This window comes from Hemitrygon akajei, chromosome 25 (genome assembly GCF_048418815.1).
Source record: "Hemitrygon akajei chromosome 25, sHemAka1.3, whole genome shotgun sequence".
NCBI lineage: Eukaryota > Metazoa > Chordata > Chondrichthyes > Myliobatiformes > Dasyatidae > Hemitrygon > Hemitrygon akajei.
In genome coordinates this window covers 43,291,969-43,307,245 of record NC_133148.1, presented here as the reverse complement: position 1 = coordinate 43,307,245, position 15,277 = coordinate 43,291,969, and the positions used below count along the sequence as shown (strand labels likewise).

The 15,277-nt window shown below is 41.2% G+C and overlaps 1 protein-coding gene across 4 annotated transcripts in view; it reads left to right on the top strand.

The window, feature by feature from the left end:
- LOC140716569 (uncharacterized) overlaps window positions 1-15,277 on the top strand; it is a 123,070-nt gene that overhangs the window by 62,904 nt on the left and 44,889 nt on the right. For all 4 annotated transcript variants that reach the window (XM_073029404.1, XM_073029403.1, XM_073029405.1 and 1 more), the window contains 6 exons: window positions 5,795-5,868; window positions 7,285-7,333; window positions 9,264-9,425; window positions 10,813-10,924; window positions 11,676-12,118; window positions 13,675-13,836. In XM_073029404.1, the coding sequence (XP_072885505.1) occupies window positions 5,795-5,868; window positions 7,285-7,333; window positions 9,264-9,425; window positions 10,813-10,924; window positions 11,676-12,118; window positions 13,675-13,836 (1,002 nt within the window). The remainder of the gene's footprint in view (window positions 1-5,794; window positions 5,869-7,284; window positions 7,334-9,263; window positions 9,426-10,812; window positions 10,925-11,675; window positions 12,119-13,674; window positions 13,837-15,277) is intronic.

Here is a 15,277-nt window from a genome sequence, read left to right as displayed (position 1 = left end):
TACTGGGATCATGTTGTTTTAGACCTGGTAGAATGGAAGAGATTAAAGGGGGTGAGGTGGCAATGGTAGTCAGGGAAAATGGCAGTGCCCAGTAAGGAGAGACTGGAGAGCTGGTTTTGTGAGGCTCTATGGGTAGAAATAAGGAATTAAAAAGGTACAGCCATGTTAGTGGGGTTATAGACCACTCAACATCCATTGGATTTGGAGGAGGAAATTTGAAGAGAGATCACAAACTGATGCAAGAAAATAATGTTGTGGTAGGTGTTTTTAACTTATCACATATTGACTGGGGCTCATATACTGTAAAATGGCTGGATGGGAAAGAGTTTGTCAAATATGTATTGGGAAGTTTCCTTAATCAGACTCTAGAAGCCCAGCTAGATAGAGAGTGTGATACTAGATCTTTCAGGGAATGAGACGGGGCAGGTGACAAAAGTTTGTGTAGGGGAACACTTTGCATCTAATGATCATAATGCCATCAGTTTCAAGGTAATTATGGAAAAGGGTGGGTCTGGTCCTCAGGCTGAGATTCTAAATGGGAGGAAGGCCAAATTTGATGGTATCAGAAAGGATCTAGCAAGTGTGGAATGGGACAGGCTATTTTCTGGCAAAGGTATACATGGTAAGTGGGAGGCCTTCAAAAGTGAAATTTTGAGAGTACAGAGTTTGTATGTTTCTGTCAGAATAAAAGGAAAGAATGACAGGGCTAGTGAACCTTGATTTTTGAAAGATATCGAGGCCCTGTTTTTTTTTCAAGACCACAAGATAAAGGAGCAGAAGTAGGTCATTCAGCCCATTGAGTCTGTCCCGCCATTCAGTCGTTGGCTGATCCAATTCTTCCTGTTATCCCCACTCCCCTGCCTTTTTATGCCCTGGCTAATCAAGAAGCTATCTATCTCTGCCTTAAATGCACCAAATCTATCTAGTACAGTGATTCCCAACCTTTTCTATGCCCCACACCCCTAGGAAATGTTTGATCAATGTTCGCACCCCCTACAAAAGTAATATCACATTTGAAGACGAAGAAGTCTAATTTCTAATTTTTGAACTACAAATTGAACCACATACAATACTGTGGGTGAACAAATTGAACTTAAAAAAAATAAGCTTTTAACTCAGTGCATAAAATGCAAATATAAATTGAGCAATTAGATTCTAATTTATTCAGAAAAAGTTGTAAACAGAGACTCCTCAACTCTGAGGTGTAACTTCCCAGGTAACACTGATGAGAATCCTCAACGCTGACTCGGGCAGCGGGAGACTGGAGTGTGCTTGGGACAAACGTTACTACCACTTCTCAAGGCACACTGGCAGCTGGCTGAGTGATGACTCATGACTTGTCACTCAAGCACACAAGCCACTCTTTGTTGCACCCCCTGAAATTCCATCTCGCACCCCAGGTTGGGAACCCCTGATCTAGTAGGTATAAGCAAAAGATGCAAATGAAGTACTTGAATATAAGAAATGCAAGAGAACACTTTAGAAGGAAACCAGGAGAGCTAAAAGAAAACACGAGTTTGCTCTAGCAGACAAGGTAAAGGAGAACCTTAAGGGCTTCTACAGATAGATTAATAGCAAAGACCATAATTGGTCCCTAGAAGAACAGTGGTAATCTATGCATGGAGTCAAAAGAGTTGGGTGGGGGGGAGATCTTGATGTTTTTGCATCTGTATTTACTTGGGAGATGGATACAATCTTTAGAAATGAGGTCATAGACTTTGTACAGATTACAGAGGAGGGAGGTATTTGCAGTCTTGAAGCAAATTAGGAAGGATTTCTCTCAGAAATCCTCAGGTTCTCTCAGACCCTTTGGGATGTTTATGCAGAAATTGCAAGGACCCTAGCAGTAATATTTAAAACATCCTTAGCCAAAGGTGAGGTGTAAGAAGATTGGCAGAAAGCTAATGTTGTTCAATTGACTAAAAAAGGCTGTAACAATAAACCAGGGAATTATAGGCCAATGGGAAAGTTATTGGAAGATAGGTCCAGCCTCAGACTATAAATATTTCAATAAACATGAACTGATTAGGGATAGTCAGCATGGCCTTGTGCATGGTAGGTCGTGTCTAACCAATCTTAGTTTTTCGAGAAAGATCCCAGGAAAGTTGGAGGCAAGGCAATGGATGCTGTCTACATGGACTTTAGCAAAGTCTTTGACAACGTCCTGCATGGGAAGTTGGTCAAGAAGGTTCAGTTGCTCAGCATTCAGAATGTGGTAAATTGGATTAGATGTTAGCTTGTAGGAGAAGTCAGAGAGTAATAGTAGATGGTTGCCTCTTGGACTGGAGCCCTGTGACTAGTGCTGTGCCATAGGAATCATTGTAGGGGATTGTTGTTATTTGTAATCTATATTAACAATTTGAATGATAATATGGTTAACTGGATCGGCAAATTTGCAGATGACACCAAGATTTGGGTATAGTGGACAGTGAAGAAGACTATCAAAGTATGCAACAGGATCTGGACCGGTGGATCTGGAAAAATGGGCTGAACAATGGCAGGTGGAATTTAATGCAGACAAGTGTGAGGTGATGTACTTTGGAAAGACCAACCAGAGTGGATCTTAGATTCTGAGGAGTGTGGTACAACAGAGGGATCTGGGAATACAGGTACATAATTCTCTGAAAGTGGCATAGCAGGTGGTAGAGTCATAAAGAAAGCTTTTAGCACATTAGCCTTCATGAATTGAAGTATTGAGTTTAGGAGCAAACAAGAGGAAATCTGCAGATGCTGGAAATTCAAACAACGCACACAAAATGCTGGTGGAACACAGCAGGCCAGGCAGCATCTATAAGGAGAAGCACTGTCGACATTTCGGGCAGAGACCCTTTGTCAGGACTCCACTGTCGACATTTTGGGCCAAGACCCTTTGTCAGGACTGAGTGGAGATAGCGGAAGTACTTAATGAATACCTTGCTTCATTATTCACTATGGAAAAGGACCTTGCAATTATAGGAATGACTTGCAACGGATTGAAAAGCTTGAGAATATGGACATTAAGAAAGAGGATGTGCTGGAGCTTTTGGAAAGCATCAAGTTGGATAAGTCTCCAGGACCAGAAAAGATATACCCCAGGTTGCTGTGGGAGGCGAGGGAGGAGATTGCTGAGCCTCTGGCAATGATCTTTGCATCACCAATGGGGACGGGAGAGGTTCTAGACGTTTGGAGGGTTGCAGATGTTGTTTCCTCATTCAAGAAACGGAGTAGAGATAGCCCAGGAAATTATAGACTAGTGAGTCTTACTTCAGTGGTTGGTAAGTTGATGGAGAAGATCCCAAGAAGCAGGATTTATAAACATTTGGAGAGGCATAAAATGATTAGGAATAGTCAGCATGGCTTTGTCAAAGGCAGGTCGTGCCTTATGAGCCTGATTGAGTTTTTTGAGGATGTGACTTAACACATTGATCAAGGAAGAGCAGTAGATTTAGTGTATATGGATTTCAGCAAGGCATTTGATAAGGTACCCCATGCAAGGCTTATTGAGAAAGTAAGGTGGCATGGGATCCAAGGGGACATTGCTTTGTGGATCTAGAATTGGCTTGCTCAGAAAAAGCAAAGAGTGGTTGTAGACAGCTCATATTCTACACGGAGGTCGGTGACCAGTGGAGTGCATCAGGGATCTGTTCTGCAACCCCTACTCTTCGTGATTTTTATAAATGACCTGGATGAGGAAGAGGAGGGATGGGTTAGTAAATTTGCTAATGACACTAAGGTTGGGGGTGTTGTGGATAGTGTGGAGGGTTGTCCGAGGTTACAGCGGGACATTGATAAGGTGCAAAACTGGGCTGAGAAGTGGCAGATGGAGTTCAACCAAGGTAAGTGTGAGGTGGTTCATTTTTGTAGGTCAAATATGATGGCAGAATATAGTATTAATGTTAAGACTTGGCAGTGTGGAGGATCAGAGGGATCTTGGGGTTCATGTCCATAGGACACTCAAAGCTGCTGAGCAGGTTGATTGGTTAAGAAGGCATATGGTGCATTGGCATTCATGAACCATGGGATTGAGTTCAAAAGCTGAGAGGTAATGTTACAGCTGTATAGGACCCTGGTCAAACCCCACGGAGTACTGTGCTCAGTTCTAATCACCTCTCTATGGGAAGAATGTGGAAACTATAGAAAGGTTGCAGAGGAGATGTACAAGGATGTTGCCTGGATTGGGGAGCATGTCTTGCGTGAATAGGTTGAGTGAACTCAGCCTTTTCTCCTTGGAGCGACGTAGGAGAGGTGACCTGATAGAAATGTATAAGATGATGAGAGGCTTTGATCGTGTGAATAGTAAGAGGCTTTTTCCCAAGGCTGAAATGGCTAACATGAGACGGCACAGTTTTAAGTTGCTTGGAAGTACATACAGAGAGGATATCGGGGTAGGTTTTTTTTTTAATGTAGAGACTGGTGAGTGCGTGGAATGGGCTGCCAGTGCCTGTGGTGGAGGCAGATACAATAGGGTTTTTTAAGAGACTCCTGGATAGGTACATGGAGCTTAGAAAAATAGAGGGCTATGGGTAACCCTAGGTAATTTCTAAAGAAAGTACATGTTCTGCACAGCATTGTGGGCCAAAGGGCCTGTATTGTGCTGTAGGTTTTCTGTGTTTCTAATGTAAAAGATTGAGGGGAGATTTGATAGAGGCAAAGATAAAATACATGCAAGCGGACTTTTTCCTCTGAGGTTGGTTGAGTCTATAGCCAGAGGTCATGGTTAAAGGTGAACTGTTTGAGGAACATGGGGCAGTGCATAGGGAGCTTCTTCACTCAGTGATGAGAGTGTGGAATGAACTGCCAGCATAAGTAGTGGATGTGGTTTCGATCTCAGCATTTAAGAGAAGCTTGGAAGGAAGGGAGGGTATAGGGGGCTAGGGTCTGGGAGCAGGTCAAAGGTACTTGGCAAATTAATAGTTTGTCATGGACTAGATGGGCCGAAGGGCTCTTCTCAGTGCTGTTATGTTCTCTGACACTCTAACACCACAAATAATAAAACAACACCAACAAAGCAACCCTCTTACTTTCCTTCCTCCCACACACACGGACAGTCATCAACTCCAAACACAGGCTTCACTCTTCAGTATCCAGGTCTCTGCCATCAGTCTTCAGCTTTCAGGCTGGATCAACCTTTGGGCTCCAATCCTTGCTCCTGAGTTAGCCAGTGATGGGAACTTGAACTCCAGGAACCAGGCAGTCAGTCAATTACGTACTCTGTGACAGAAACCAACATGTGCACTTTTGAGTTTAAATATTAGAGCTGAGCTTATCCATTTCCACTTCTGCAACTCAGCCATGCTAGAATTGTGTGTACTCTCTGGGGCCTTTTGAAGGAAACTGTTCTTAGTTTAGCATTGTGAAGGCTTCTACACATTTTAAAAGCAAATTGTTATTTGTTAGAAGATTTTATTAAGCTAGACAAACTGTTGGCAGACTAATTGGAGAAATATCTGACTCAAGTGTTGGTATGAGTACAGGTGTCCTCCCCACCCCCCCCCCCCCTTTACAAAGGTGTGTTCCTATGAAACTTTTCTTAAGCCAATATGGCATAAAGCATAGAACCATTAATTTATATGGGAAAAATTTTCGTGAAAGCAAAAATCCTCTTTGTAATGCGAAAACAGGTTACTAATGTAGGTCTTTTGTAAAAGCGAAGTGGCGTAAAGCGAAAAATTGTAAAGCGGGGGCCACCTGTACCTTGATGTGGCAGCACATGATTTCAAGTGATCATTTGTTGTTTTGAAGTATGTTTTCCATCTAATGACAATTGCCATTTCTTGCCATTCCTGTAACAATTGATTTTTTTCCCTCCCTGTAGACTCATTCAAATACTAGAGGTCGAATTGGATTTGGAAACTCATTAACTGACCATATGCCTGATGTGCCTCACAGGTCAGTAACAGTTAAGTACAGTGAAAGTTTGTTCTAAGTATGTTATAAAGTGAATATAAGCCTACAACAGTCAGCTAAAGAATCAGGAGTTGTAATGTATTTTGATGTATTTCTATCGTGGGCACATTAAAGAGCGAGCCTAGTGCCATAGTAATAATCAATAGAGTTGTACTCCAAGAAAGTGAAATTAAACATTTCTTCATTCAGAATAATCTTTAATTCCCATTTTCATTGTATGTTCTGAGAGAATGACATTTATCCTGAACCTTGTGTATGTGAGGAAGTTGTGTTGTATTTTATCTTCAACTACAAAATTGAAAGTTAAGTTTGTGTGGAACATGAGGGATCCTTGAGCATACGTGGCATAAGGGTTTAGTGATTAAGACGACAGCACCCTGGGTAAATGTTAGAACAGTAATTTGCAGGTTATAGTGGTATAGAGAATTTCCTGGATAAAGCTGACCTGATTCCCAGCCTTCCTTGTAATGTAGATTCATTGCATAACAAGGTGCAGAACAGTTGATATAAGCTTGAACAGCTGGTTAAGCTTTATTTGGTGTTATGGCCATCAAAACATTGAATCTTTTTAAAAGTCAGATGTTCAAAACTTTTTTTTCATCTGTCCACATTTCACAGATTATTTAAATTAGCCTCCGAATACAAGGATGTCTCTTTAGAGCAGAGATGAGGAAGAAATTTGGAATTAATTGCCTCAGACTGCTGTAGGGGCCAAGTCTTTGAAACAAAATCTCCTTTTATTTTCCTCACGTTCCCATCAACACCCCCTTCCAGATTCCAGCACTCACCTGCCACTAGGAAAATTTGCAATGACCAATTAAGCTCCCAATCTAAACTTCACTGGGGGGTGTGGAAGGATACTGAAGCACCTGAAAAGCTAAGAACTCAAAGCTCCAGTTAGAACTGGAGTGCAGGATTGAACCCCCCAGTACTACTTTCACCACTTCTCTGCCACAACACCGTCTACAGTAAAGCATGAGCACACGTTGATCAGTGGTTAGTTAATCATTTACATTTATCAAGGGTGTCCACACTGGTGCTTGGGGCATGTTTAGGATGCAACAAAAGATAACAAACATACCTGTGATATGAAGGGAACTGAGCAAACACAGAAATACTAAACGTGTGAATTAGTTAATAATGATGGAAGACAACATCCTCAACAGCTTCCTCTGTAGTCTTCTCTCCAGCTCAGATCACATTGGTGCAGTCTCCACTCTCTGTAGTGATGTGTAATAGGGGAGAAGTGACCATTTCTGTTATGTGAGATACCTTGAATCTTGGTTGTAAGACTCAGTCTGCTATATATGCAGGTGGGATTTCACTGTAGTAAGAATTTGGGAGATTGCACGCAGCATTTTCAATTTTTTGTAAGCCCTTGCAAACCCTGTTTTCTAGGGGATTTTTCCAGAGTTCACAATCAATCACCCACTCCACTCGAAGAAAGGTGAGTTTAAGTCAACGTTTTGTTATATTGCAAAATGGAAGCTCCAGAGAGATGAGCTGGCCAAAGGTGATTGAAAGGGGATACTAGCAGGCATTTGTAAAGATTACTAGATTCTTGAATAGTTCCAGAGGATGGGAAAACGCAAGTATCCCTTTAAGGGAGGGAGGCAAAAGACAGGAAATTATACGCCAGTTAGACTGACTTCAGTGATTGATAAGATGTTGGAGTCTATTATTAAGGATGAGGTTTCAGGGCACTGGGAGGCACATGATAAAATAGGTCATAGTCAGCATGGTTTCCTTAAGGGAAAATCTTGCCTTACAAATCTGTTGGAATTCTTTGATGAAATAACACAGGGTAGATTAAGGAGAGTCAGTGGGCTGGACTTGGATTTTCAGAAGGTTTTTGACATGGTGCCATATGTGAGGCTGCTAAACAAGATAAAAGCCCATGGTATTATAGGAAATATACTAGGCTGGATAGAAGATTGGCTGACTGGCAAGAGAGAAAGAATGGGAATAAAGGGGACCTTTTCTGGTTGGCTGCCAGTTACTAGTGGTGTTTCACTGGGTTAACGTTGGGACCACTTCTCTTGTATGTCAATGATTTGGATGATGGAATTCGTGGCTTTGAGGTCAAGTTTGTGAGCAATACAAAGATAAGTGAAGGTGCAGATAATGTTAAGGAAGTGGGTGTCTGCAGAAGGGCTTAGACGGATTAGGAGATCTGTCGCAGAAAAGAATTGGCAGGTGGAAAACTGTGGGCAGGAGTATGGTCATCTACTTTGTAGAAGGAATAAAGGCCTAGATGATTTTCTAAATGGGTTGAAAAATGAGAAATCAGAGCTGCAAAGAGAATTTGTAGTTTGCACAGGATTCTCTAAAAGGTTAACTTGCAGGTTGAGTTGATGGTAAGGTTGGCAAGTGCAGTGCTAGCATTCCCTTCAAGAGGACTAGAATATAAAGGCAAGGATGTAATGCTGAGGCTTTATAAGGCGTTGGTCAGACCACACTTGGAGTATTGTGAGCAGTTTTGGGCCCTTATCTGGCATTAGAGAGGGTCCAGAGGAAAGTCATGAGCTAGGTGCTAGAAATCTCAATTTTGCTTTACCAGTCAGTGTTATTAGCTCTGAGCTGAACCCCTGAACCTGGAGGACTGGTGGACCCCTCTGTCTACCCTCTATGCTTTGACCCATTTGGCATGGATGATCCCACCAAGAGCTCATGACTATATATCTATCTAGCTATCTCGAGCCTGATAAGTTCCTGATTAGTAAAGGTGCTAAAGATTACATGGAGAAGGCAGGAGAAAGGGGTTGAAGGGGATGTCAATTATGATGGAATTGCCAAATGAGCTAATTCTGCTCTTGTGCCTTATGGTCTTGTGCGTCTTCTTCATGCCTGTTATGCCGTTGGCATTTAGGGCAGCAATAAGGTCCTCCATCTCTAGCTGTGATCAGGTGTTTCTTCATTGTGTCAGTAGCTTCCTCTTGTTTTTCACTACTGTCAGTCATGCAAGTCCCAAGTGAAGATTCAGGAATACCATTGCACTCAGATGTAGAAGCATTCTTTGTTGCTGTTTCCATAATCATTTTGCTTTATCAGTCAGTGTTACTAGCCCTGAGCTGAACCCCCGAACCTGGAGGACTGGTGGACCACTCTGTCTGCCCTCTACGCTTTGACCCATTTGGCATGGATGATTCCACCAAGAGCCAAAGCATGAAGCCCTGACTCCAGACAACATAGCTCTCCAGGTTATTGAGGCACACAAGCTTCCAAATTATGACAAGGTTGAGGTCATTAAAATATAAAGAATCTGACCTAAGAATCTTTTTCATTAGTTGATGTGGTCATTGTACGTAAAGCATTGTACTGTACTTGATCTCTCATGGAAGCTCAGCTTTCTTCTTTATGGTTTATTCAATTCTTAGGCATTTCAGCCCTCAGAGTTGTGTGAAGCTCGAAAGAAGGCAATATTGCATAACTTGAGAGAACGCGAGTCCCGTAAGATGATGGAAAATCGCTTTAAAATACTGAAGAACAACCTTTTTGATGACAGACAAATGGCTTCAAAGGGTGTTATCCTTGATGAGGTTTGTTTATGATTTAGTTAATGCACAGAGTATGAGGCATTACTGCCGTTGGATGAGCAACACCTCATATTTGTGTGGGAAGCCTCCAATCTGATGGCATAAACTTTGATTTTTCTAACTTCCATTGATAACACCCCCTCGCCCTTCTCTCTTTTTCTATTCCCAATTCTAGTTACTCTCTCACCCCTTCTCCTCACCTGCACATCACCTCCCTCTCATCCCCTCCTCTCCTTTCTTCCACTGTATTCCTATTACACTTACTACCTCCCAACTTATTTCTTTTACCCCAGTCCCCCCCACACCACCCACCTACCTTACCCTTCACCTGGTCTCACTATCAACTGCTAGTTTGTACTCCTTCCCACCACCCCACCTTCTTATTCTGACTTACACCTGCTTCTATTCCAGTTCTGATGAAGAACCTCAGCCTGAAACATTGACTATTTATTCCCTTACATAGATGATGTCTGACTGGCTCTGTTCATCCAGCATTCTGTGTATGTTGCTCTAGATTTCCATCATCTGCAGAATCTCGTGTTAATAATTTTTTACACCTTGCACTGTACTGCTGTCACAAAACATATTTCATGACATGTCACTGGTAATAAATCCAATTCTGATTCTGAAAAATCATTAAAATTATAAAAATATGCTTAAGTCATAAACATGAGATTCTGCAGATGCTAGAAATCTCAAGCAACACACACAAACTGTTGGAGAAACTCAGCAGGTTAGGCTGCATCTGTGGAAATAAACAGTTGACGTTTTGGGCTGAGACACTTCATCAGGACTAGAAAGAAAGGGAGAAGAAGCCAGAATAAGAAGGTTTGGAAGAAGTATAAGCTGGAAGGTGATGGGTGAAACCAGGTGTGGTGGGGGGTGGGGGGAGAATGAACTTAAGTTGTGAGATGTTCAGTGGAAAAGATAAAGGGGTGTAGAAAAAATCTGAGGAGAGTAGACCCTCTGGGAGAAAGGGAAGGAGGAGGGCACCAGGTGATAGGCAAGTGAGGAGAAGAGAAAAATGTAAGAGTGAATGTGGAGAATTGAAGAAAAGGGGATGGGGGAGAAAGTACCGGAAGTTAGAGAAATCAATGTTCATGCCATCAGGTTGGAGGCTACCCAGACACAGGGGTTACTCATCCTAGAATAGATAGCAACAAGAAGGCAGCAAGTGGTCTGATGTTGGAATGATGATAGGGTTGGATTGGGAAATCAGAAAGAAGATTCAGGTGTATCACTTCTTCACGTCCAGCACTTAGTTCTGCTCAGAACTTTTTGAAGTTAATGTTGAGTATAGAAATAAATGTTCATTGTTTAATGTTACCAAACATTTAAACCAGGTATTGATAATGTTTTTGTATTTCATGTTTTTGCTTCTAATCTGCAGGCCATTGATGTAATCACTAACTTGGATAAACAGTTTAAAAATCTTACAATGGAGAAGGAACTCCTTCTGGGGAAACAAAAGATTCTGTTAGAGAAGCTTTCTCTCTTATCTGGTAAGACCATTTCTGTTGAATTCCACAGACAGACCAATGTGAAATATGCTTATTGATCTCCATTGAAACAAAATTCATAGAGGGCTAAAGAGGGTGGATGCCTTCCCTGGCTAAACTAAGGATTGTACATTTGGATTAAGAGTGCCCTGTGTAGGCTTGAAAGGTGATGACATTTCTGTATTGTCATTAAACTTCTGAATTTTGGCACCATAAAAATCAAAGTCATGGTAAGGACCTGGATGTACAATTTTATATTTGATCTGATTGGAGAGGGACAGTAATATTTACATTATTTAGTGTTATCATATCAGAAGATCTGCCCTGGCATCAGCATGTAAGTCCCATTACAAAGAAGGCACAACCTGCATGTCTGTTTTCTTAGAAATTTATGAAGATCTGGCATGTCATCTGAATCTTTGACAAAACTTCTATAGATGCACAGTGGAGAGTATCCTAACTGGTTGCGTAATGGCCTGGTATGGGAACACCAATGCCCTTGAAAGGAAAAGCCTGTAAAAAGTGGGCCCGTCACAGGCATAGCCCTCCCTATCTTTGAGCACATCTCTTAAGGATTGCTGCCATAAGACAATATTCAGAAATGAATCCTTTAATTTCTCTAGATGAACTGAATGTTTCAATATGATTTAACTTTTTTGGAATATTCTATTTATTCATAGTTGATTGATTTTATTGTGACTTTATCAGCTTGAATTGATGAGCAGCAGCTGAAGTGCAGTGTTTTCTCCAACAGAAATGGAGCCAACTATAACACAAGGCGGCGTTGAAGCTGGTGAAATAATCGAATCTGGAGATACTTCGAATTACTCAAGGGAGAGAGACCTTTCTCAGAATTCCTTTGGAATGAAATGGTATTCAGAACGTAGTCCTTTGGAAGGCATTCCTGATCACAGCGCAGAAACTGGAATGACTCTGAAATACGAGACTAATTCAGCTAATTCTGATGATATAGTTGCTGTTAAAGTTGGTGACTACTTAAGTGAGAAATATAACAATCAGCTTGACTATCCTGATGGGACTGGCACCTTTCAAGTGAAAGAAGAGAATATTAACGATGGTGAATGCTCTGCCTTTGATTCTCCAAAGGAACATTGTTCTGGAAGCTCCAGGTTCTGTAGCTTTTCAGATTTCAGCACTGATATGGAAGCATTGAATAAACTTAACATGGATACACAGGTATGTGTCAAAATCAACTATAGGTAATTGAATGGCTCTTTATAATTTTATTGTAGTCAGTTTGACTATAATTGATAATGATTATTGCCCAAATTTAAAACGTATAAAAGATTTTCAAGATATTGTGGAAACCTATATTCATAAGTAGTTCCAGCCTGATCTTAGTTGTAATTTCTGCATGGCCCCTTTTGTTTCTTTCCTTCCCATTGTGACAGTTGTAATGTTTTCAACCAGTAAATCTGAAGAGAAGGTAGGGACTAGGGAAGGGCCAGACACTACACAAGTTTGACTATAACTTCACTTTATAACTCTGTACTAGAAATTCTTGCTTTTTGGGTATTGCTTACAGGGTTGCTTACACCTGAGAGGGGGTGAATCAGGGTAAAGTTGTACACTGGGGCCAGCTGGGCAGTCAGCACTGTTGCAGATTTGCCCAGCTCAGAGACTGTATCACCTACTCAGCCCATCAAGTGTTTACCTCTTCTGTCAAACTCAAGATACAAAATTGTTTATTGTCAGTCTTTAGAACATGTGTAACAGAAAATGAAATGATTATTACTCTGGATCTAATGCAGCATTAAAAAGCACAACATAAAACACAATCTACAAGTAACTGAGTATGGCTGTATATACACAAGATTAGCTTATACACATAGACTTGATAGACACTTAAAACTTGACTGGCAATACTTCCATTTTCCTGCCCTTTCCCTGAATCCCTGCAGTGCATTTTTTTTTAATGTGAAGCATTTATTCAGTGCTTTTTAAGATTTGTACATGAAAACGCAATGTTGTAAGTTGCAAGATCATGAGAATAAGCATTAAAAGTGATTTGGAATTGTAAAATTAGTAAAGTGTCACCAAGCATCTGTGGAATGTTAGTGAACCCAGATCTTAGTTATGCTGGGACTAGCACTCAGTGTAACACACTACCTAACAAACCAAAATACAACAATGTTAAATGAAAAAGGACAAGTTAATACTGCTGTCCCATTGACCATAAGATGTGATGAGAAATAAAAGTCAAGTGTATATTGACTTAATGCTCAAACTCTCTTGTGTCTGACACTCAATAATAAGCCAAGCATCTTCCAATCCCAGTTGCCTTTGTGCCTATAAGAACATTGTGGAACAATATTTTCATATAAATGGTTTGACTCTTTGCTCATGAAATCAGACTTGTACCACCAGGAAAAGAAGCGTACCTGAATTCTGACGGAGTTAAGGAGCTAAAGAATTCTAAGTAGTTAGAGACATGCAAAATAAGTGAATACACCAGAAAACAATGAGGTATGAAACATGGGTGGGCAAGAGTGATTTAGTGATGAATAAATCCTCTTGTTCTCCATTTTCACTTGAGCTGAGTTCGCAAAGAATCTGGAGTAATAAGTCAACTTGAGTTTTTTTTACTCTGTTAATGCCCAGAAAAGTAATGAAAGAGTCAAGCTGAATGGGTAATGCAGGGGCATTTTTCAGCAAAAATGTGCATAATTTAGTAACACTTTGGTTTCACTCAGCCACGTCTTTTTCCCACTTTTTAAATTTCACTTTTCCAGAGGTATGGTGAACCAAAGTTTGGTTGGACAGCCAGGGGGAATGGAACACATCATACACGGGAAGAGAAAGAATCACGCACTTTGATGGAAGATCGGTTTAAATTATTGGAGAGCACAGTTTTTAATGACAAAAAGGCCCCAAAAGGAGCCATTCTCCTCAAGGTTTGTTTAGGAAAAATCTGAGCTATATTTCCTTATTTGTGCACAGAAGAAACATTTCATATTCTGTCTGAGCTTGAAGTATGACCACTGATTTCATTTTGATGGTTTAATTGCTGTTTGAAGTGTGATTTGTTGATCTATTTTTCTGCGTAATAATTTGAATTTCTCGCAGCAATTCCAACTCAACTCCCTCCCCCATAAACAGATATGTCTTGCTGGCATTGAGTGAGTTGTTGTTGTGGCACCACTCAGCCAGATTTTAGACCATAAGACAAAGGAGTAGAAGTCGGCCACAGAGTCTACTCTACCATTTCATCATGAGCTGATCCAATCTCCCCTTTAGTCCCATTCCCCAGCCTTCTCACCATAACCTTTGATGCCCTGACTACTCAGATACCTATCAATCTCTGGCTTAAGTACACCTAATGACTGCCGCCCGTGGCAACAAATTCCATAGATTCACCACCCTCTGGCTAAAAAAAAATAATTTCGCATCTCTGTTCTGAATGGGCGCCATGTAATCCTCAAGTCATGTCCTCTCATACTAGACTCCCCCACCATGGGAAACAACTTTGCCACATCCACTCTGTCCATGCCTTTCAACATTCAAAATGTTTCTATGAGGTCCCCCCTCTTCTAAACTCCAAGGAGTACAGTCCAAGAGCGGTCAAACATTCCTCATATGTTAACCCTCTCATTCCCAGAATCATTCTAGTGAATCTTCTCTGAACCCTCTCCAATGTCAGCACATCCTTTCTTAAATAAGGAGCCCAAAACTGCACACAGCATTCCAAGTGAGGTCTTATCAGTGCCTCATAGAGCCTCAACATCACATCCCTGCCTCTATACTCTATTCCTCTAGAAATAAATGCCAACATTGCATTCACCTTCTTCACCACTGACTCAACCTGGAGGTTAACCTTAAGGGTATCCTACATGAGGACTCCCAAGTCCCGTTGCATCTCAGAACTTTGAATACTCTTCCCATTTAAATAATAGTCTGCCCATTTATTTCTTCTACCAAAGTGCATGACATTGTAATTCATTTGCCACTTCTTTGCCCATTCCCCCAATCTATCCAAGTCTCTCTGCAGACTCTGTTTCCTCAGCACTACCGGCCCCTCCACCTATCTTTGTATCATCAGCAAACATAGCAACAAAGCCATCTATTCCATAATCCAAATCATTGATATACATTGTAAAAAGAAGCAGCCCCAACACGGACCCCTGTAGAACACCATTGGTAACCGGCAGCCAACCAGAATGGGATCCCTTTATTCCCACTCTGTTTCCTGCCAATCAACCAGTGCTCTATCCACGTATGTAATTTTCCCGTAATTCCATGGGCTCTTATCTTGTTTAGCAGCCTCATGTGCAGTTCCTTGTCAAAGGCCTTCTGAAAATCCAAATACACAACATCCACTGCATCTCCCTTGTCTAG